Source organism: Temnothorax longispinosus, chromosome 11 (assembly GCF_030848805.1).
Source record: "Temnothorax longispinosus isolate EJ_2023e chromosome 11, Tlon_JGU_v1, whole genome shotgun sequence".
NCBI classification, from domain to species: Eukaryota; Metazoa; Arthropoda; class Insecta; order Hymenoptera; family Formicidae; genus Temnothorax; species Temnothorax longispinosus.
Window position 1 is genome coordinate 1105799 of NC_092368.1, and position 23483 is coordinate 1129281.

At 44.2% G+C, this 23483-nt stretch overlaps 2 protein-coding genes across 3 annotated transcripts in view; both read left to right on the forward strand.

Annotated features, from left to right (window-relative positions):
* Window positions 1-12: 12 nt before the first annotated feature.
* LOC139821914 (uncharacterized) lies at window positions 13-1439 on the forward strand. The gene is made up of 4 exons (XM_071793335.1): window positions 13-236; window positions 427-704; window positions 786-925; window positions 1054-1439. Exons 1-4 carry the CDS (start codon window positions 180-182, stop codon window positions 1296-1298), a joined length of 720 nt encoding a protein of 239 aa, XP_071649436.1. The 5' UTR covers window positions 13-179; the 3' UTR covers window positions 1299-1439.
* A 1948-nt stretch (window positions 1440-3387) lies between these two features.
* The window catches only part of LOC139821909 (uncharacterized), a 44526-nt gene continuing 24430 nt past the window's right edge, over window positions 3388-23483 (forward strand). The window contains exon 1 of one of the 2 annotated variants that reach the window (XM_071793327.1): window positions 3388-7815. In XM_071793327.1, the coding sequence (XP_071649428.1) occupies window positions 7402-7815 (414 nt within the window). In that variant the 5' untranslated portion in view covers window positions 3388-7401. The remainder of the gene's footprint in view (window positions 7816-23483) is intronic. The other variant, XM_071793328.1, reaches the window with a different exon arrangement.

Genomic DNA, 23483 nt, shown 5'->3' on the forward strand with positions numbered 1-23483 from the left:
TCCATTTCCAGTCGGTGGGGGTAATGTTGTTAGAATTTCTAGGTTAGAAAACAAACATGATTCATGGTTATCAGTACAGATTTTACGGTTGTTTACGTTTATTACTGTAACAAACTTCGAGACACATAAGATTTCTCAAGTTCAATACAAGTGAAATTTTGCCGAAATATTCGCGAAACATGACGACTACCGTAACAGACGTACAGCAACCCGATACCAAATGTCGACAAACGCAGGTTAGAAGTTGAGTGTTTAATAATGTTAAGTGTTTAAACTGTTTTACAGTTGTGAGGTGTATATTTATCGATTAAAATTTTAAAAAGCAGAATGACTATTCAACTGTTTAATGTATATTCTATTTATTCGTAGATGTATGTAATGGCAATTTTCTCAGTCATCTAATTATCGTAACTGTACAAATTGTAGAGATTGGAGTTGACGCCGGAGGAAGCAAAGGCCTGGCACGCATGCATGAGAAGCTCGAGTGTCATCATGCCGGCGCTCATTAGCGCAGCCGTGGGATATGGGGCGTGTAGTGTAACCCCATTTCGCGCATATGCCAAATATGCCGCCTTAGTCGGCAGTGTGATAGGCCTGATCGGGGGTAGAATAGCCATTTCCGAAATGTGCCTAGCGAGAGTCGCTTCCATGCCGAACAGTACTCTCCGAGACAGATTGATAGAAGCGGGTTATTATGGAAATAGGTATTGTTAGATAGCTCAATTACTTCTAGATTCATTTATGATCTATTGTTCAAGTGGAGTCTCATTCATCTTTGTTTATAGAGAGAGACGGTATCAAAGATTTCAACCGCTGGATGTGCAGACTGAAGTGCAAAGCCCAGCAGAACCGTCCACTGGAATAGTGTTCAACGATTATCCATCGATGAACTCATATGATACATATTCCAGTATTAATGACAGCAGTGAGTTGTGAAAGTTATCATTAAATCTGTTATGTGCTCTCTGCTTCTATGCAACTAATTGCATGAATTATAATTATGTATTATATCAGTCATATTTCACTCATTTGTTGCATGAATTATGTTTAAAGGTGACTTTCACATTTCCGAGGATGCGGATCTGACTGAACCGCTAAATATGCAAAAGGGCGTCAGTTATGACGAGTTGAGGCATAAAAATAGAGACGAGTTCTACAAGAAAAATAAGCAGTGGCATGCTCCATCTAGACCATCAAAAGAACCTCCGGTGGCGAGAGAGACGACCGAGCAAGCTCTCACAACCGACAACCCTTTACCGATGCAGAAGAAAACTAAATACGGTGACGTGTGGGATTGAAATTTAATCGTCTGAGTTTAATTTGCTTATCTCCGCGTATATTGCGGACAGCACATGTATATATGTAGAAATATGCGAATGTGATAAAGAAAAGTTTGAATATTGCTAAATATATGAATAAAATGAAAGCAATATAAATCACGTTCGCAATAATCGTGTCATGAGTATAATCAAACTCCATGCGTCAATACCGAGACTGAGACTCGCATTCTTACTGTTTAAGCGACGTATTGAATGATTCACGAGTTTAGATGGAAATACGAGACTCATGTACTACCGCTCATAATTGAGTCGCAATCTCGCGAGATAGCGGTGAGACACAAACGACTATGAGGCGGCTAATTGATAGATGACGCCAGTCCGTAAATGCGCGTAAATGGAGCTCGCTCGCTCGGCCGGGCCGCTCATAAAGCAGCGCAATGTAATGTAACGCTAGGTAATGTAGCGCGTTCTCGACTCTCCGTCATTCCGGGTATGGTGTCATCCCCGTCGTGTTGTCACCTTGACGTACCCAGGATAGAAACCTCGCTCACTTCCCTGTCATAAGAACCGTCGCCGCGCGCGTCCGTTCCCTATACTTTCCATAAGTTAACCGATAATTGCCGTTTGGTATTTGCCGTACGGCTCGCGTTGCGCCCGCGACCTGCCCTGTCTTCTCCTGGGCCGATTTGCATACGACTTTGCTGCGAGTCGTTACATTTCTCTCGCGCATTGCTCGCGAGTCGCGCTCGCGATTATCCTCGCCACCCTCGTGTATCATCGAGCGACGTAATCGCCCCGGAAAAATTGAAATTATCGTCTTGACTCGGGTCGCAGTGCCTTTCGTGCCGATAAAACTAATACTTTGTTCTTGACGTCATCTATCCAATTCCATGATAAGCGCGAGACCCTCGCTTTGGCAAGGGTTTTACGATTAAAGAAAAAATAGTGAGACGGCGATAATAATTATTACGTAAAATCTATTGTAAAACAATAGTTATAACATGAGCATTCCCAGGCGCGTAAAGGTCTGGGAGTTTGAATTGTACGATTTATAGCGATTTCGCACGATTAATAATTTTTTCCAGAAAAGTCAGTAGCACGGCGCGGTATTAATAGGATCCGGTTGATTTACTCCGGTATCTCGTCTCAATCTTCCCGTCGTCGCTCGGCCGGGTTCGGGTCGGGAATATCGGCTATCTCGGCGGTACATACATAGGATGTGCACTAGTGCACTGCACATACACGATCGTTTCGCTTTACTTGCCGCGCAGTGGTTGCGAATGCAAGTCTACAGCGATTGGCTATCGGTCGCGACCAATGGGCGAGTACTACTCCCATTCATAAGTCGCGTCGCTTCCGCGGGGAGCACGTTGGTGGGGAAGGCGGCGTGCGGGCACACTACAGTCACTACACCCTTGTATCTCGCGGCTGAATTCTGACCGGTCAGCCGTGCTCGTCATTCGCTCGCGCGCGCGCGCGAGCCGGTTTGCCCCTACGGTCACTTTTAGTCCTAAACTCGATGATGTATTCCGCGTGTCATTGCGCCTTATCACGCAAACTTATCATTCCCTGTCTATAACTAAATAACCCTTCGCATTAATTTATCTAAATTACCGTAATTTAATTTTCTCGCGCAAACTCTTTAATTCACACGCCTCATAATTATTCCATTACTTTATCAACGACCATAAAGTAATTACAGTAAAGGGTAAAGAGACATGAGCGTTCATTGCTAGTCATCTTTGTTCGTATGCTTTATCGTATATACTTTATTTTTGTCGTTACAACACCATATAATTTCAAATTTGTAAAGTTTGCGAGAAAAAGAGTGACGTTGATGTAACCTCAAGTATTCGCGGTCACGTTCGGTTTAATGATGTACAGCGTTTTTACGACAACACAAATGAGAAGGGGATTTCCGAAACTCGTAGCCGCTCGCGCTCATTATCCTTCTCAAAGTACCTAATCCGGTTCCCAGGAAACGTCTCCCTCGGTTAGGCGCAAGAAATGTAATTCGCGCTGTGTTACGTATATTTCGGACGGATTACTTCTGGTCCCAGGAAACTCGTCGGAATTTCGAGGCGTCGCATACATATGTATACGTATAAACGTATACACAACGTCGTGCGCGCGCGCGCGCGTGCGTCACGATTCACGTGCCTGGTTAAACGATCACGTGTAGAAAGGGGAGTCACGCAGGTGCAGGTCATGTGAAATATTTGCACTTTGTCGTAATTTGCGTAACCCATTGCATATATAATAAATCCGCGCCGCGCGGAGCTAAAGCGCCGCGATAGAAAATCGTTTCACAATCTAAAGAGAAAGGGAACCTTTCTGCCTCGTCGCGATCGCGAGGAACGGCGAGAGGCGAGGAGAGGAGAGGAGATAAGAAGCGAAGCGGACCGGCGGACGGGCGGGGGATGGAAAGAGAGAGAGCGGAGATGCATGCGTCCGCTTCTCCGTGTATTATGCGATCGCATTATGGACGCGCGCGCGCGGATATATCACGAGAAACGTCACATTCTGGGATTCGACTGATCGAGTCGCGGTGACTCGCGGATCGAATCGATTACAAACGCCGGCCCCGCCGTTTTGTTATAACTCGATCCCCCCACTCCGTTTCCCCCGGAATCGACTGTTATTGTAGATACATTTATCCACCAGATTTGTCTTCAGATTTAATGATTGATCTGCCCATCATTACATCGTCGCCACAATGCAGTCGTTGATGAAGCTGGAAAGATAGCGCATACTTATATCGCGGTGTTCTGAGCATATAAGAGAACATAAAGAAAAAAACGCGAGGATTTGAGACGCCCCAACTAGCAAACAGTTCAAAAAGACGTCTCAAAAACGTTTAAAAGACGACATTTTTTCAGACGTTCTTTATAGATACGTCTTTTAAGCGTTTTTAAAACGTATTTTACAAGCTTTTGCTAACTGCTGGGGCGATATAAATACATATTAGAATGCATTTTTAACTTGATTTTTCGTCGCGTTTTGAATTTCGCCAATAAATTCTTTCGTTACCGCACTGAGAGCGGTACGCGGTCACTTTGCCCGTGCGAAAATTTCCAGCACAGCCTTCCGATTCCGTTGGAGAAAGTTATATACGTGCGTGATCGAACTTGTTATACGTATTATTTTGAAACGACATAATAAATAGCTCAAAATACAAAATTATACGCCAATCGCGATCCAGAGCTCTGCCTGACGGCTTATCATTGGCAATCGTTTCATACGCGTGAAAGATTAAATACGTAAAATCAAAACTAAACAGCGATTACGCGACATTAAGTAAAAAAAAAAAAGAAAACAATTTTTAATGTTTTAACCGACAGTCGTGGTGATAGCTGGCCACATGCGACGGTGGCTGCATTCCGATATTTACTGTCAGCAACAGTCAGTACTGAAAATCCTGTAGTATGCGTGACGTAAGATATAGCAAAATATAGATTTCAGTTACTGACAGTGAATATCGGAATACAGCCAGTGCGTAACGCTTGAAACTGGTGCAACTTCACGTGTGTCAAGGTGTTCGCGATACCTTGAGTTAGCTAGTTACATCATCTCGTATTTGCTTCAAAATTAATTATTACGCCATATTCAGACCGGTCGTTATTTCGCTAAGCAGCAGGGTGAGTCGCGCGCGTGACGTCAGAGGCGCACGTGACGCGCCGCGCGCATCGTGATTCGTTCGTTCTCCCAATTTGAATTAAGTTCGCCGCGAACGCGATCTCGTCAACGCTACGAGAGGGTGAGCGAAAGGCGGTGAGATAATGTTTGAGGGATGATTCGCTCACAGAAGAAAGTAACCGCAGACGCGCGAGACGGCGGAGCCGCGAAAGCGGCTGGACGGAGGGAAGAGGAGGGGGGGGATGGAAGGGCGAAACAGGAGGGCAGGGGAACGGGGAACGTCGAGAGAAGTGTGCCAAAGTCGGCGGAGGAGGTAGGAGTCCCCTCGATAGCTCACGTCGATAATCGCGCTGTCGAGACGCGCGGGCGGTGCGGTGGTTCGTCTTGCGCTGTGTTTGTGCTGCGGGAGAAGGACGCGACGATTCGTGGAACGCGCGCTCGATCGAGACAGCGGAATCGTAGGAGACCGAAGGTGAATGAGTAGGGGTAGGACATTATGCGGGAGGGGGAAAGTGTGTGTATATATGTATGTGGATGAATACTCGACGCGAACGGAGAGAGCGAAAGAGAGAGAGAGAGGGGGTAAGACGAGCGACCGGGCGCGCTTAAAGAAGAGAGATCGAGAGAGAGAGGGAGTGAGAGGCGCTCGCGGTGTCAGGACGGGGGCGTGCGCTCGATGGCCGCCTAGACCGCTCGAATCGGTCGCGCCCGGGGCGTGAGCCAGGCGCGCGAGATCGGGAATGAGAGAGAGAGAGAGAAAGTGGAAGAGAGAGGGAAAGAGAAAGAGAGAGAGAGAGAGAGAGGAAGAAAAGAGCGCGAGCGCGCGAAAGAGAGAAGCGACACGCTCGCCGCGGAGGGCTGCGTTCGCCAAGCAGTTACTCTGGAACCGTTGCCTTGACGACACGCATCCACGCATGCGCGTGCGCAACGCGGACGGTACGCGAGCGCAGCTAAAGAGTTGTGCGCGCCAGTTTCATCCGTCACCCTCGCCTCCGTATCATCATCGTTTCCACCACTACCGTCGCCACCACCACCGGTACCACCACCACCACCACCACCATCACCACCACCATCATCAACGGTGCCCGTCACCCTCGCCTTCTCGTAAGTCCTCCGCTCTCTTTCTCTCCGTCTTTCTATCTCTCTCTCTCGCTCCCACCCTTTCTCTCTCTCTCTCTCCGCCCTCGTCCTCGTGGTCCTCCGTGGCGAGCACGCGCGCGCGTCAACGCGTTAACGGGAGTCCGCGCTGTCACCGTCGAGAAACGTCATTTCGCGGATCTTGCGGCGGTCGACCACGATCGGCGTACTCGATCGTTCGCGAGCGTGCGCGCGCGCGCGCGCTTTATCCTCCTCGAATCCTGCTGGAGCACTCCCTTTCGTATCTCGCCTCTCGTATCGCGCGTCGCGCGAAAATTACGCTGGAAACGATCGTACGTTCGCGATTTGTCGCGAGTGCCGGCAAAGCTGACGAAAGTGTTTTGTCGACAAGTGGCCGTTCATAGGAAGAAAAAGAAAATCATTGAGCGAAGGAGCATTCTGGGCGAGCGATCGACGATGTTGATCTCTTGGAGGAACGTTTTCCTAATGGAGGAATTTAATTATTGTTGTTAAGCGTCGCGCGAGTGATCGAGAACGGGATCAAACTAGTTTCGAACTTGCCCGATGTCTCCGTTTGGGAAACGCGTTACCGCGAGAACTCGAAAAGTATCGTCAGTGATTCGTATTTTAATTTAAAAATCGGAGTCGAATGCTTCTTCCTGCTCGCATTAGTGCCCTCCGACAGCGGCGCGTTGGCGGCGTCGGCGACGACGGCAACGACGACGTCGCCGATCGGACTACTCTCTCCATCGACGAAAAGTAACTCGGAATAGTATAGCGAATTTCCCGCAGGACGCGATGCTCGCAATGACCCTCGACGAGCGCTCGGCAGCCTGGTGCGGGATAGTGTTCCGCGTCTGGAATTCGTTGGACTCGACCCGCGGGACGTCAACGCGGTTCCGATGTACGTGACTGTCGTGATCGCTGTCGCCAACTATCGCGATCGATATCGCGAATTCAAGTGACATTGCGTGAAATCCAAGTCGCGCGCGAGATAGTGATGCCCCGTCTTTTGCTACGGTCTATCCGAAGAGAGGGCGAATCCAGCTAATTTGAAAGGAAGAATCTGCGATCGAGAGAATCGATCCGTCGACTCCGTTGCTCCGAGAGAGTCGGTGACGATTGTTAGCGGATAAGGGACGGACGAGCGGTGGCCGCAGATCGGATAGCGCCGCGAAAATCAACCCTTGGACGACTCGGGAACGATCCACGGCCGGATCGATTCTTCGCTGCGTCTCCGCGGAAAATGGTAATACCTCGACCCACCTGAAGAGACGAGAGAGATCTAAATTCTCGGAGAGGTAAGGGATCCGAGGATCCGCGAATCGATCCTCTCAGCCGTCGGCCGGTGGATATCACGGCGCGAGCGGCGACGGTCGTGGATTGGATGGTGCCGCGAGGATTAACCCTCGGCAGGACGACGACACGGGAGTCGGAGCCGGAGCAGCTACGCTTCTACGATTCTCCGCCGCCACGGATGGACGCGAGCGTGTGCTGTTTGCCCGCCGGTGCCGCGGCCACCACGGGGGTTACGCAGCACCCTCATCCGGCGTCTCTGCCCGGTTTACCGTCCGCCGTCGGCGTCCAGCCGCCGACGATCCAGCCGTCCTACGCCGCCCAATACGCCGCCGATCAGATAGTGCCCGATCGGGCCCAACCCGACGGACCCCTCGCGACCGTGCTCGGATGCAACACGCAGGACGGCTGGCAGCAGATCTCGTCGACGGCGTCCACCGGGATCACCGGAGCCGTCACCGCCACCACCACCGCGTACATCGACTACTCGTGGCTGCAGATGCAGGTAAGCAATCTTGGTATTGTGGAGTCGGAACCGTTTACTATATTTACTCGTCCCCTGTACGCTAAATCGTGTATTTTGCGAATAAAACTCTAAAAAATATAATTTAGAAAGAAAAATACCGGTCCGAACTTGGTAGTCTAATAATATTGTGTGAATTTTACACAGAGTGTTCCACACAGACCTGCCGTGCCATCCGTAAATGGCAGATACCTGAGATCATTTTGAGACGAAAATCCAAATACCAAAATGCCGAGGTTGTAATAGTTTTTAAATGAGAAGTGTTCAAAGTTTACTAAAAATAAATAAAGTGTCCGAAATTCGCGCACTGTCATGTCGCATTGCACTGTAGTGAAGGTATTTTTAAGCTCATTAATTCATTCTTTTCTCTATAGATTTAATGTGGCACGGCACGTCTGAGACACCGTTTTCCGAACTCAATGAACTGCGCGCCGATTTTTTGTCGGTTTTAAAACACAGTTCCTAGTCAGAACAGTAAATCCACATACTTAAATTGATTATTGATTTAAATTTTTGATACTAATAAGCGTTCTTATTAAACCGCTGTAAAAAATTTATTGCAAAGTATTTCCACAGCTTCTGAAAAATATATTTATCTGACAGATGCTTATTGAATCGCTAATTACATGCGAGAAAGAAAGAGAGAGAGAGAGAGAGAAAGATATTTTCGCGTAAACGAAAATATATATGTTAATATTTTAATTTTGATTCAACAATTCATGTACATATACGTATATGGAATAAATTCCAAAGTTTGCATGCGGAGTCGATTAGAAAATGAAACGACGAAGTTGTTATACATGAGTAAATAAATGAGAGTGAATTTTCTTTCGTCGATTTTAGTGTCAGATAATACATAGGAAGAAAGATTTGGGGCTCGATTCTTGAGTTCATTCGCAAGAGAAACGTATGTGCAAATTCTGCTCTTATAAAAAAGTTGCAAATTGATTAGCTATGGCTTTTAACCAATCAACTTGTCGATTTTTTGTACGAACAGAATTTGCGTACACATGTATCTTGTGAATGAATTTAAGAATCGGTCCTCTGAGTTTCGGCCAAAAGAAATCGAGTGAATTTAATCCGCGCTGATAGGTTAATCGAGAAAATTACAATAGAATCTATTTATGATACTTTCGTATTCCTGGAAGAAGACAAATCTCATTGATTAAGCGTAACTTAATTCAGTATGCGACAGCCATGACGCAAATGTTGGTTTAATTAAGCAGTAATACCTATCGAACCTTGCTTAGTAAGCTATTGTATCGACTTGAGATGAGCCGTTCAATTTTCTTCCTGTTTAGCACAGATCTAAATATCTATGTGATCGCGCACGTGTCACTCGGTTGGCTACGCTAGTTTTTAGGATTTGTCATAAGTGGCGCGTAAGATTATAGGTTTTCAACCAGACGTAATGCTATAGCCGTTAATTTTTTCGCCGGATATATTGATTATCGGCTACGTTTTGAAAGAAAAAAAAACCGCTTGGATTGATTCGTTCGGGATCGGTACTTAACTCTGCTCATTACATTTGGAAATTGACTCAAGTACCATGATTAATGAGATTTGCTTTATTCCTAGTCGATATCGACTTCCCATTAGCGCGTCAGTGTGATTTACATCGGCGATATATCGAGCGGTAGATAGTGGATCTCGGAAAAATGATGGTTATTTACGTTCTTAATCATTCGTCAATCGGCTCGACTTTCGTCTCGGCTCGGCTCGGCTCGGCGCAACTCCACGACTCTACGATAATGTATCAATTCCCGGGAAGCGCTAGATCGTAAAATAATAGAGCGGAGTAATAATATACCCATTACTATTATCTCGGTACGAGTGAGTACTATATGTTCTCCCCTTATAGACGTAGCGGCGTCTCCGCCACGTAAAGCCACGCTGTTGACAGGGTAAATATCCTTTGATACCGCGCCGTCCGTCTGGCACACGCGTCCTACGTCTCTCTCTTCTATACCTTACGAAGGAAGTTATCTATGTGGCACATGTATGAGCGAGTGCGTGCGTGCGTGCCGATCTCTCATGCCACGAACGAGAGCGTGTACTTTTCACATTATGAAGGCCGTTTCGCTTGTCGTTAAGGTTTCAGGATTTTCGTAAAGGCCGCTATTTCGTTAATGAATCTGTTGGCCTTATACACGGGGTGTTCCAGAACTACCGGTAAGTCGTCTTCTTATCGCAGCGTTTTTGGCCAATTTAAAGGCGACTCTTCCTCGACGAAAATGTCGAGGAACGTCGTATTGCATCTCTCCACTTCTTAATAATCTGTAGTGAATATTAATGAAAAAGACACCTAATAGTTTTGAAAGACGCTGTATATGTTTTTCTTCTTGTTATCTTAAAGCAATTTGCGAAAGCGTGTTGCTATATAATTGAATTTGTTCCCGCGATACTAGTTCTCATAAAATATATCTCGATAGAAACCGACATATACGCTGCCTCTCTCCTATGTGTCTTCTTATATTTTTCTCATACATAAATAATTTTACGATACAATTTTATTATACGATTGTGACAGATTAATTATTGAGATCGAAACCGATCAATTGAAAGTTTCGATCAATGGAAAGTTTTCTCCTCGCGATGTTATCAAAAGAGAAAAGGCACGCGCGACGGTTCGGTATATCTCGGCCGAAAAGCCGGTCTACGAATTTTGCACAACGAGCACCTATTACTGTCTTCAAACGGAAACCGGTTTTTTCATACCGTTATCAACTCCTGGATATCGCGTTTTGACGTGCAAAATCGCGATTCACCATCAAATATCGATATAATATTTGAATCTTAAAGAGCGAATAGGGAGGAACGGACAAAACGTTGAGACAATTGCGAATAAGGAGTAGATATGCAATAAAATTTTTTTATTTATGGAAGACATCAACATTGAACGTCGTAAAATTATGCGAAGGACCTGCCGAAATCGTGAGTTTGATTCTATAAGAGACCAATTCTGTCCGATGATGGATGGAGGTTTTAAAACTTCATCTCCGGAAATTTACTCCTATATCATGTACTTTTTTATCGCATATATAATTATAATCTTTTGATATATGGTCATGTAATATACATAATTATAAATATTTTCATATATTAAAATAAAAGTTGGTTAATCTTTTCGAAAAATCTAAAATTATACAATGATGATTTAAATAGCTACATTATTTAAAACTCGATTTAAACCATCTATTAATATTAAATAGCTATTAAATAATTAATATAATTAATCAAGTCGAATTTAAAGAACCTGATTACAGATCAGGATTGACATTGTTTACTGCGAATATTATGAATATTATATTTAGAATATAATATCGCACAGACATCTTTATTTACCAATTCGTTGGCATATTCTCGCTTACATTGGATTTTTGTTAAATTTTTTAAATTATAATTTTCTTCGATAGAATATCAGTTTAATATACGCATCTCGGTCTCACGCCATCGTCGGCGGGCGGGGACGCTCGACTAAATCGCGACCGGTAATTAGCCGATACCCCCGACGCAATCTAAACGCATTGTGACGCGTGTAAGATAATAAGCGGACGGAAATCCACGATTATTGTGCTGCTCGAGCCAGAAAGGACATCCCAACCACCACCGGACGAACCATTTCCACGGTTCACCGCCCTTCGTTTCAAAACTGCGTACGATTACCGTTCCGTCGCCGATTATTTCAGTCGCTGTACAAATACAAACGGAGGGGGGAGGCGGGGAGGAAAGGCAGAAACGCGATTAACATTGAGCGGAGATGATGACCTAACCGAAAATACGACGGTAATATCGTTCGTGTCGCTTCGCTTATTTCTGCCGACTGACAACAAATTCTTTATCTTGTAACGAGACGTTGTGACTCATAAAGATAGCTTTATATTGCAGTCTTCTCGCATCACAAATATTATACATCTCCAAATACATTTCTTTATAATAATTATCACTCGCACGACTGCTCGTCTCGTATTATTCCCGCCCCTCTGTGTGCGTTACTACGTTGCCAAATTTTTTTTTAAACTGTTTTTTTATATCGACAAAAAACACTTACGTGTAGTAGAGACGTAGAATAGAACATTCAGATCGACGCGAATACAAATTAGACCGAATCGATGTAATTGGCCCTTTCCCGACGTTTGCTATGATTCCGAAGAAACTCTTCGACTCGTCGTCATATTATCCAGCCTCTAGCCAGTGACTCACGTCGAATCGCGAACGTTGTGGGCGTGCAGTTACTTAGGTTCTATACTTGCACTCACTTGGGGTCGATTGCGGTCGGATCATGCTTCAACTATGGGATTTACGTAAAAAGAGCAAACTTCTTTCCATTCTTTTTTTAATTATATTTTCAAAAATATATAACGGTGAACTCTTTAAAAGATGCTGAGACAAGTGAATATTTTTATATAATGCAAAAAGTATTAATTAATATTGTAGAAAATATAAAAATAATATTCGAAGAGCGTTTTATATATATAATTTCTTTGAATATACTACGAGAATTATTGTGTCCAGAAATTATTCAACTGATAAGTAAAACATCAATATTATCGTGGACCGTGGCTAGATGAAGAATCTGTGGAATGGAAATTTTTCGCTCTTTTCGCGCATCTCTCTCTCTTTCTTTCTTTCTTCCCTCTTTCTCGCAATACTAGGTATTATCGGAGCTAGCTTGAACAAATTTTCTGTATATACGTTTATGCCGATTATCCTAAATTTTAAACGAATGTAGAAATATGCGGAACGTGCGCAAAACGTCGTGCAAATATCGTTACTTGCTACCGTATCTTTATTATTTACGCTCGAGCACATTGTACATTTCCATAAGTATGCAGCAGTTGCAATTTTCCTTTTTACGTTACTTCGTTTTCTCCGATAATCATCAAGTAGCTTACAGCGCCTGCGTAATGGTAACAGTAATCATAGTTTTGTACAAATTGCCATTCCTTCCTCATTATCGCCGTTTTGCAAAGATCTGAAGCGCAGAAATAATAGATCATACTGTTATCGGTAACAAGACATCGTCAATTTTCAAAATATTTAATTTATTCATAATAAATAGTGATTAATCGTATAACATAAACGTTATATTTGCGTCCATTGGAGAGGTTGAATAAAATCAAATATTTCATTAATTTGCGCCAAACAACGAGCCTCATCAGAGGTGTAAAATTATTTTGATATAATATACAAAATATAGTTAATTTTGACTTTAATTTCCGATCATGCTACAGAGATCATCCTTCCACGTATCTACGACGTCGAAATCTATGCGCATTGAAATTATAATTACATTCAGTTCGAAATCCTGATCGGAGGATACAATACAGGATTCACGCGTTGGCACGCCGACACAGTTCCAGCCCCCGGTTAGCTATCGTTAGTTTAGTCCGAGTGCACCAAACCAATGTTACGGACAATTTACTCGCGAAATTAGTTACAAAACGCTCGACCTATCTACCCATCAGCCGCTTCCTCTTCCTCCACGATAAATAGATGGCCGGCCATTAAATGCCGAGAGTGGAAGAAGAGTTATTGTTCACGAATCGCCATAGTGGATTTGTACGTTCGTAAACAGAAAATGCGCGTAAAGGTGCACGCCCTATCACATCGTGCATTGTCGATAAATTCCGAGGTAAATTCCATGCGTATATACGAAATATCGTGTATACGCATCTTCGTTAAGATTAATTTCGCGTCGCGAATGCGAGAAAACGCAATAATCTCGGTGTGCTCTATTTTCGATATATTACAGCCACAGAAATATTTTTCGTTATTAAAAATTGTTACAAGATTATTTTCTGTATTTATAACGTGACGATTATATTATCTTCCCTTAGCGTTCGTATCTTTTTTAGCTTTAATACAATTAATAACAAAAATACATGATATTAACCAAAAGAGATCGACTTATTGTTAGTTGATACGCGACTTTGTCACTTGTCGGTGGATAAAATGGAACAATATTGTGATTATAAATAGCGTGTGTTTCATTACTATTTTTTTTCTTTTTCTTTCCTCAGCATTCTGCTATATCGAATCGCGATCTTTACACGTTTATCCGCTATCGATTATTATGCCGCGTGCGTGAAGTTTATCGAAGATCCGAATCACGTCATATGATAATGGTCGCGCTTCGTTATGCGAAATCGCCACCGATTCTCCGTCAAGCTTTTGTATTATTAAAGCGTTTCGGTAGTTAACAGTCGTGTACACTGCTCGCTTACGATCGCCAGGAAACAGATATGACGCGCGTCGCGAAGCGTGAAAAGTACGAGCGCGCCCAACGATTACCGTGTACCCGGGGGTAGTCCGGATAGCCCAACCTTAATTTTAATAAGATTTTGTCGCGGAGTCAACTTTGAGGAAAGAAAAGTTTACACGGTTTCAGTTTTTCGTGTAATATATAATAATTAAATATAAAACTAACAATAAGTTGCAAGATGATAAGATCCACTGGAAATTAAATGACACTTCGTCATCTAATTTGTGAGACATAACTTTTTATGATTTTGGCTCAATATTTAACTGCTCGCGATTGAAAAATGAAAAATGACACCTCGACATCTCAATCTGAAAAGTTTTGATTTGCCTTCGAAGGAGATATCGAGGCAACGAGTGCGAGCATGGTATTAAAACATCGCGGATGCGCCACAACGCGGGCGTCTTCGGCTACTATGGGGCATATGGAAAAGGAATATAAACCGCGGAGAGACCGTTACTCGTTCGACATACGCCGGTCATTCAGTCTTTCGCTCTTTAAGAGAACCTTTGCGCTTAACGATTCATCGTCATTCTAATAATCCCTTAGTTGAATGGAACTTCACTTCGTATGTATATCTCTCGATTATTTTATCTTCATTTCGACGACGAAAACACGTACAGAAAACTGACAGTACGGCTAAGCCGCGAAGACTTTTATAATACAGAGAAGAACTGGCGATGCTTTCCGACTAATGAAGCTCTGCCTTTAGTTCGGACAGGAAATTACTCCGGCAACATTATTGTGTACCGATATCTCCATTTACCTGGGTACGTCTGTGTGCGTCTCTGCGTGTAATTCGTGAGTGCCACCACTGTGAAAACATCACGCTACCTTCCCTCGTTACCAGGGGTTTCAATTTAGATAAGCAAATGAAACGTCAGTTATACTTTGCCGCAGCAATTTTGTAAGTCGTGAACTTACGCAGTTCAAAAAAAGAGGGATGATCTCTGTTCCGTTATTAATGTGACACCGAATGTGTTTGATTATTTAGTAATATGATTGGTTTATTCTCATCACGAAAGACATGTTTGATGATTCAAATTTATCGTCGTACATCTAATGTGAAAATCATCGTCTCGGAAAGTTTGTCTTATATACGATAACAGCTGCAGATTATTCGGTTTAATAAAACTTACGATAAAAAAAAAATGTTTTGCGGCAAACGGTAAAGGCTTGCGAAATATATCTAAGCTAATCACGTATTTCGCCTACTTCGCATAATAAATCTAGCAGGGCTGCTGCATTCGACTATGTAAATTCAGGCTCTTCCTCTTCTGCGTGTTCTACGCTTTTACCTGTATGATTTACCGGCAACGTGCACCTCGTACGCATGGTTAACTTGAACCGTACGTGAGTTCAGGTCAGGAAGGAAAATTTTCATGTCGATATATCGAAGACGGGAACCCCAGGATCGTTTTTCTTTCCTCGTTGTTGCGCGTAATGTATAACCCGATATAGAACCAATATGGCATAATATTTTACAGCGATAAAAGTATTTGCGCTTGCAATAGGGCAATATCAAACACTCTGATATGAAAGGCAAATAATTTCTTTATTGATAAAATCGATCATATTTGCGCTTTTGGTGGAAAAGGAAATCAAAACAAGGTGATGATATAATTAAACTTAAACAATAATAATAGAAATAAGAAGAATAAAAATCGCAACATTTTTTCATATTTTTATGAATTACATAAATAGGTAACGTTTTTTATTTCTTATTCCGAACTACGTGAAACTATTTGATTCTCACATTGATTCGCATATTCGATTCGTAAAAGGTATGTTTTGCAATATCGTGTATCTTTAAATACTGGCGCCTGGGCACATCGATCGCCGGAAAATTATCGTTATTTAGCACTATTTATCGCCATTTGTCCGCGGTTTTCGCGCGAGGTAAGGTAGAAAGAAGGGGAGAGAAAGAGTTTCTCTTTTGAAATCGGGCGTGCGTGCAGGTACAATAAGCGTGTTGTACCGCGCGGAGTAGACACTCCGTACCTCATCGTGTCATTGCATACTTAATGTAAAGCGTAAAGAGGCGCTTTGTAGCCACCACGGAAGTTTCAGCCGCATGGTATACGCATTAGCATTGCGCGAGCTAACGTCGAGGACGGATTGTAAAGCGTCGTGCTATCCGCTGTAATAACTGTGAAACGACGCCATGCTTTTCATACCAATGAGGCGGAATTTAATAGCTCGATCGCCTCGCCGCGTCGCGTGCCCGCCGCCGCGGCTTAACGCCGCGTAAGAAAAGTCCTAAACGAACCGGAGAATCCGCGAATTGAAAGAGGAGAGAGCCCAGCGGAGGTTCCGCGGGAAGTTCCGCGACGTCCCGCGAAGACGCGGGATCGGGAGTAACAGTTTGCGAGTCGCGCGTCGGTTTTCGGCTCGGGTGGAGGCTGCCTGCCGGCTGGCTGGCTGGCAATCCGCGCGCTATCGTCGTCGCCGCTCTTCCGCGATGTACCGTTACGCTCGCGGCGCCCCGGGCCTTCGAGGTCCCTTCTGCTGGTCTCTCTCGCCTCCTTCTCCTCCCTTGTTGGGTGTAGTGCCCCACGTCTTCCTCTCGTACCCTGCCCTACCCTGCTGCCTTGCCGCGGAACACGGAAACGGGCTCCGGAGGCCTCGGCTGCCCAGCGGGCGAACCTTGGTGCTCGGTGCCGCGTGCGCCGCGAGTCTCGGCGAGCCTCGCCTCGCCTTCCTCTCGCTACGCCTCGCCTCGTCTCGCCTCGCTTCGTCTCGCGTGCTCGCGACCTCGGTGCGCGAGCGTCTCGTATATCGCTTTGGCTTTCGTTCTAATTATCTCCAACGGTGCAGCCGCGCGGGAGAGAAACACGGCGATCGCGCGGCGGACGCTCGGTATTACGCACGGCGAAATAGCAGTTTGTCGCGCATGTACACGCATTAGGGGATCATGAGTAAAATATGAATAGAATGTTTGTTTTCATGTTCTCGAAATGAATTATTTCAACAATTAGATGCGATATTACAGAGATATTTTAATCCTCGTAGAGTCATATCCTGAGATATTACACGGTAAAGTGAGTTTTATTTAATTTTAGATAATTTTCTTTGTCAGCCGTTCGTAATCATTATCTATACTCCTTTCTCGAACATAATCGTTCGTGTGGCTAATGGGCCTAAAATGATATAAACGTACGTGGCAAACCGCTATTGATTTATATGTCTTCGTGCCTCGCCGCTCTTTCCTCGCGCGTATTCTTGGAAAGCACTATGCAGGGTCGGGATAATCGTAAGATATTTGGGCGTTCCTGTGGATTTATAACCGACGACGCAGGCTTTGGGCTACTTTCTCAAGCGACCGGTTACGTAAACCCGTAAAGGATAGTGACCTTGCGAAAGTTTTGCACCACTTCACGTTTGGAAATATCCCGCGCGCGAGAACATTGAGAACATTAATTATTTTTATGATCGATACAATAACGCAACAATAAGATGCATCAACGTGGATGTAAACATGTGTAAGGTGACGCAATATATAACTGGCGTACGCGAAATATATGTCTCAGTTCCAAGTACCTGGTTTACGCGGAAAATCGAGAATTTCTCAGTGATTCGCTCGCGAATATACATATGTCAGATCACTATACTATCATATGACTAATTGTACACTGAGAACAAAAATTTGTTAATTCCAAGAAATATTTAGTCCGATACGTTCAACTAAACATTTTAGTTAGTTAACTGAATATTAGTTGAATTAATTAATTCTTGATTAAAGAAACTAAATAAATTGTTACTATAGTTAACTAAACATTAGTTGTTTCAACAATTTATTTAGTTTCTTTAATCAAGAATTAATTAATTCAACTAATAAACATTAGTAACTAAACGTTAACTAACTAAAATGTTTAGTTGAACGTATCGGACAAAATATTTCTTGGGATTAACAATTTTTTTTTCTCAGTGTAAGAAAAATTGCCGCAGGATCAAGGAAATTTAGATAACTTTTCTCAAAGTCAAGTTCTCGATATTAACATCTGCGCATCTGACCGAATTATTTTCTATTTTTTTTCCTTCTTGTCAATTTAGTTTATTTATAGAGGGTTGCGTCAACTGTGTGAACAATTAGATTAATTAATTTAATGATTCTAGATTGTGTGTGGACTGTACGTGCAACAATTTTTCTTTACCCTTTTAATTTTCGTGTCGGAGGTCGATTGTGTTGAGAAATTTTATTACAATTAAATGTTCCGTTAAAAATTTTGGCCGAAACTTTTCATTCGGTCGAAATTTTTGCCTTTATACCGCGAGAGGAGTATCAAGGTTCTTAGCCTTGCCACAGCATACTCGCCGTAGCGATCGTTGGTAGCGGGAGACCGCAGGAAGACCGGTGCGTAGCGACTTTAAGATGCGTACCGACGCGACGCGCATTCTACGTGTCCCTCGGCTGCGTAGCAATCGTGTCAGCGACGCCGGACACCGTGAAACGCATGTAAATCTTTTCCTCGGAGTGCCAAAGCGCTGGAGAAGAGACTTAAGTGGCCGCGATTGTATGCCGCGCTCGCTGCTACGCGAAAACTCTTCGGCTTCATTCGTGATGCCATCAAGAGAGAGAGAGAGAGAATTATCAATATTGCAATATTACACATAAAGATACGCAGTGGAACCTTAAGACCCGTACTTAATTTTGATAACGTTCCTCGAAAAAGAAATAAAGTCGATTTTTCTAGCTTATATAGAATTCAAGCATCTTTTGATCTTCATATATTTAATTAACAATTAACTGTCAGACAGAACGTTAAATACCTTAGCAGTGATTTGAGATTGAAAATTTATTATTTGACTGCACTGCAAGTTTCAAAAACTCTCGAGCGCTTCGGCTTGTAACATGAAAGCTTACAACTTGACATGTATGTGAAGCTACTTCGCCACGCACGCCGCGAGTTACTGACGCGTACACAGAGGGTCGCGTACCTTACGCATTTCGCAATCCGATCCGCGCCTGGGAACTCTGCGAACGAATCTCCCGACCGTTCGGCATCAGCGTATTCTCGCGCTGATTTTCGAAGACGCCTTTCAGAGTCGATTGCGCAAAGGATTCAAACGCGGATATAGGTCAAGAAGCAAGATTGGTATCTTGCGAGTTGGCGCGCCGAGCCGAGCCAAGCCGAGCCGAGCCGCGCTGAGCCTGAGCGTAACCGTAACCCGCGAGGAGAGCCGCCCGGTGCTAAGCATAGAGCGCGGGGTCTCTCTTCGCCAAGAGAGCGGTCGTGTAAGAGAGGGCCCAGCCGCTGGTCGTTGCAGCTGAGTCTGAACGGAGAGAAGTGCCCCCGCTGACTTTCTAACGTGACTGAGCGCCTTCGTGGCTTACGGAACGAAGCTCGTGGAACAAAGAAGCTCGCCGAGTTGACCCGCGCCGCCAAAATTCATCAGTATCGAGGAAGAAATTTTATCTTCTTCCCCGAATCGCGGTCCTATTTGAAATATTAATATTTCAACATCTATTTTAGGCATTCGCGATTTGTCGTTTCTCCTTACGTGATTCGCGCGATTAAAAATTATTTGGGTAAATTCGCATTTTCTTCTTTAAAATCAATTACGCGGCGTAATAAGAGTTATACGAGTCGAAGCGTCTCGAGCGCGCGCGTAGAGTTATGAAACTCGTTCTCAGGCGAAACCCCATCTCCCTTATCTGTCGCACAAACACGTAATACCGTACTGACACGGCGTGAGAGATATACACGTCCGCGGCGGCCAATGTCACATTGAGATTAGACTGTTTGCAATTACTCGGTTTTGTGTATTTGCACGGATTATCCCGCGCCCGGCCGATATCGAGAGTAATCACGAGACGTTCTTCTTCGCAAATCGTTCGATCGCGTCGCGCGTTTCCCGTTACGTAACGCCACGGATAACGTTTCAGACGGACGCGTGAAATTTGTCAAGAAAGAGGAAGAGAACGATACGCGCAGTCTCGTCTCGATTCAACACATGAAAGAATCTCGACACTCGACATTAATCGTAAATTATGGCGAATTTTTGTAGTTGATATATCACGTTATATACCGAAATGCTTGTAATATCTGTCAAGTGCTTTGATTTATGTCGCCGCCACTAACTTAGTCATAAGCATAAGCCGCGTAATGAGATAATCTTAACCGCATAATCTTTCATCTTTCCGCGTAGGATTTACCACTACTTTGAGTAGCCGAGTTCGTATCTTCCTTCAGCATTAAACGCAGCAGTTTGATTCTCGTCTCTTATTGACATTGAACGTCATCTTCACATTAAGCCGATACGAGAATCGGCTGGATAAATTCAGCGTTTAGATACACGACGAATATTTGTCTTGAGCCATCGTCTCTCATCGATTACTAATTTTATTAACGTATCAATAATTATCACGTTTACTTTTCGCTATATTCTGTTATTATTGGTAGAAGGCGTACTTCAGAAACACACCACGTGTGATCTATTAATAAAGAGTTCGCCAGGTATCGTGTCTTTAGAGACCGCGGACTTGACTGACTTGACTGACTTGAGTCGTGTCAGGGTCGACGCTTGCGTTGCGTCGCCTGCAACTACCACGCGATGTTTTTGATTAATCTTATTTCTTTCTTTTTGGCACGCTGCCTGATAGCTATTGCCTTTCTTATCCCGCACATCTACCTACGATCCAAATTGCAATAATAATTGTACACATACCGTATACTTTATGTACATATATTCGTAGTTGGCTTGGCTCTCTTTTTTAAAAAGATCCAAGCAATAGTTAAATCGATAAAATCTTCTGACGTAAAATCAGATCTTAAATCGCGACGTTTCTATCGGTCTTCGATAGCAAAAGTATGGAAAGACAGGAAGGTACGACAGACTTCACGCCCACGAGTCAGTTTTTTTCGCGAGAGGGATAATTTTACACGCGTTAAACTCTTTGCTACCGATCGATACCTTAGTCAGTCAGCCCGGGCTGGCAGTCCGAGCGGCGCCGCGCTATGCCGGCATGCGTCGTCCACGCGCTGTCACTTTCATTGCCATCCACGTGTCTCCGCGTGACGATAATCGCCCGGTGTTGCCATCGTCTCTCGTTGACGGGTAATCGACGAAAGGCTACTAAAAAGAACGTCGCGTCGCCGTTACAAGCCTAAGCATTCCCACGCGTTGGAATCGATCTTTCTTCGCGTTAGCATATCGCACGTATCCGCGAGATCACCTTGTTTTCTTTTATTTTTCATCGAGAGGAGATACTGCAGCGGAAACGCAGTATTATCTCGAAGCATGCGTGCATGCAAGAGCGCACAATAAAATGGAAATCTCGGTAAATACACGCGCGCGATCAACAATGAGATCGTAATCAAGAGACAGAGAGAGGCAGGCGAGAAGATAGTACACGAGATATTGAATGGTAACAGAAAAGAGTTGCATATTTCTATTTTTTTTATTTGAATATTTTATGCAAGATGTTACATTGTACTTTGTGTGCACACACTGAACTAATAAAATATAATAATTTATACTAGATTTAGGAAAAACACACACTGGAAAAAATTATTCGGCAAAATTTGATAAGTTAGGTACTTTGGAGAATTTATTAGTTTACTAAATTAGTATAGCTAGTCTTCTGGAGTCTATTAGTATAGCTCTTCTTCTCAACGAGGAATCTTTCGATCGAAAATCAAGCGAAAAATTATAATAATTGCAGATAATTATGAGCGCGAGGTCGATTTCGTCAAATTAAACGACGAAATGCATTTTTGACCGTCTTTATCCTCGCAAAACTGCTGCTACTCTCACGGGTCGTCGGTTTTGTCATCGCTATGCTCGACGACGAGCGAGCGTGTACGCTCGTTTCCCCTGTTCCCACGCTATTTCGAGGTTTGCGCGTATTCGCGCGGTAGACCCGATTTCTTGCGAATCTCTCGCGTATGCTCGTTACGCGTGCTATTTCTACCGATTAAGACTCGGTAAATACTAGCGGTAAAAAGACGCGCGTCACGTGTCGCTCTGTATTCGAGCTGGTTTAACGCGCGTTTAAGCAGTAGTCGGACGATAGTGAAGCCATGTATACATATCCATGATTTGACGCAATACTTATACGCGTGCACTACGTTCATTACCATCCGTTTGGAAGCGCGGCGGATCGCGCGCGGCATATCCTCGCGCCTTTTTGCCGCGATCATGTACACCGGACCTTAATCGACAGAGAGATGGTACGCGTTGCGTCCGGGCCGCATACGTGTCAGGTACACGCGCGTACGTGTTTCGTTATACAACTTTTCTCCAGGCACGACGACGGAGGCGTAGAGGTAAGCCGGTGGCTCGTGGACGAGGATCGCCAAGTGGGGGAACAGAATGCGGAATAGCCTAGAATGTGAGATGCGAGCGTTGTCTCTCTCGCTCCTCTGGCCCCGTCGCGCATTTTCCTCTCTCTGTTTATCTGTCTGTCGGTCGCTAGCGTACGTGTGCTCTCGCGTGGCTCTCTGGCCAACCTCGTAAAGGTATATTACGCGATTGCCGCTTTGGCAACGCGATTATTATTTCTAGAATTAGCAACATGTACTTCGGCGTGATTATCTCATTTTTAAGATTGTTATTTCGAACGTCGCGGTCGAGTCTCCCCTTCGCGAAAGGAGGATTTGGTGGATCCTCGAATTCATCAATTCTTGGAAGCGAGGGTGATTCTTTTGGGCTATCCCTCGGTCGTATCTCGCGGGAAAACGCATCAACAGGTGGTCCATGCGCGTTTATAGGATTCCAGCAGAGTAAAGAAGCACGAGAGGCGGTACGATCTTCGATATATCGAGTGTAACGTGATTAGTCAGCGTGCCGTGGGGTAACGTTGAGGCGTGATTTTGCTCCACGGGGGATGTGGTTCTCTCCTTTAACCCTCCGTCGGGCTACAAAAAAGGGTCCATTCAGAGAAGTTAAGTACCTATAATGCGAACTCGATGGACGCGTCACCCTCACATAAATCATCGATCTAGTGGGCAGATACGATACGAAAATCTGAACGCGTCTTGTATATCGATTGCATTTTTTTTTTCATTATTTCATTATAATATAGAGAAATCTAAGAACCGCGTAAATATCGGAAAAAAATCGAACTCGCAAATAGCTGCTCACGCGAATAATTTCCTCCAACAATTATCTCGTGTTTGCGATCACTCTTCAATTTGCATTGGATTCTCCCTATTCTATATTTCAGTTTTCTATTTTACTGTTATACATATATCAACGTATATTTGTGGCCGGTTTCAGGAAACAACATTAGCCTGTGTAGCAGTTATATAATGATCCCACAATGCCGGAGGGGGTTCAGGCGTTAAACCCTATCGGACTCGCGGGCATTATTTCATCGGGCCAGTTAAGGGCTAATAAATTTCCTATCGCGCAGAGACGAAAGCATAGTTACGCGCGGTGACAA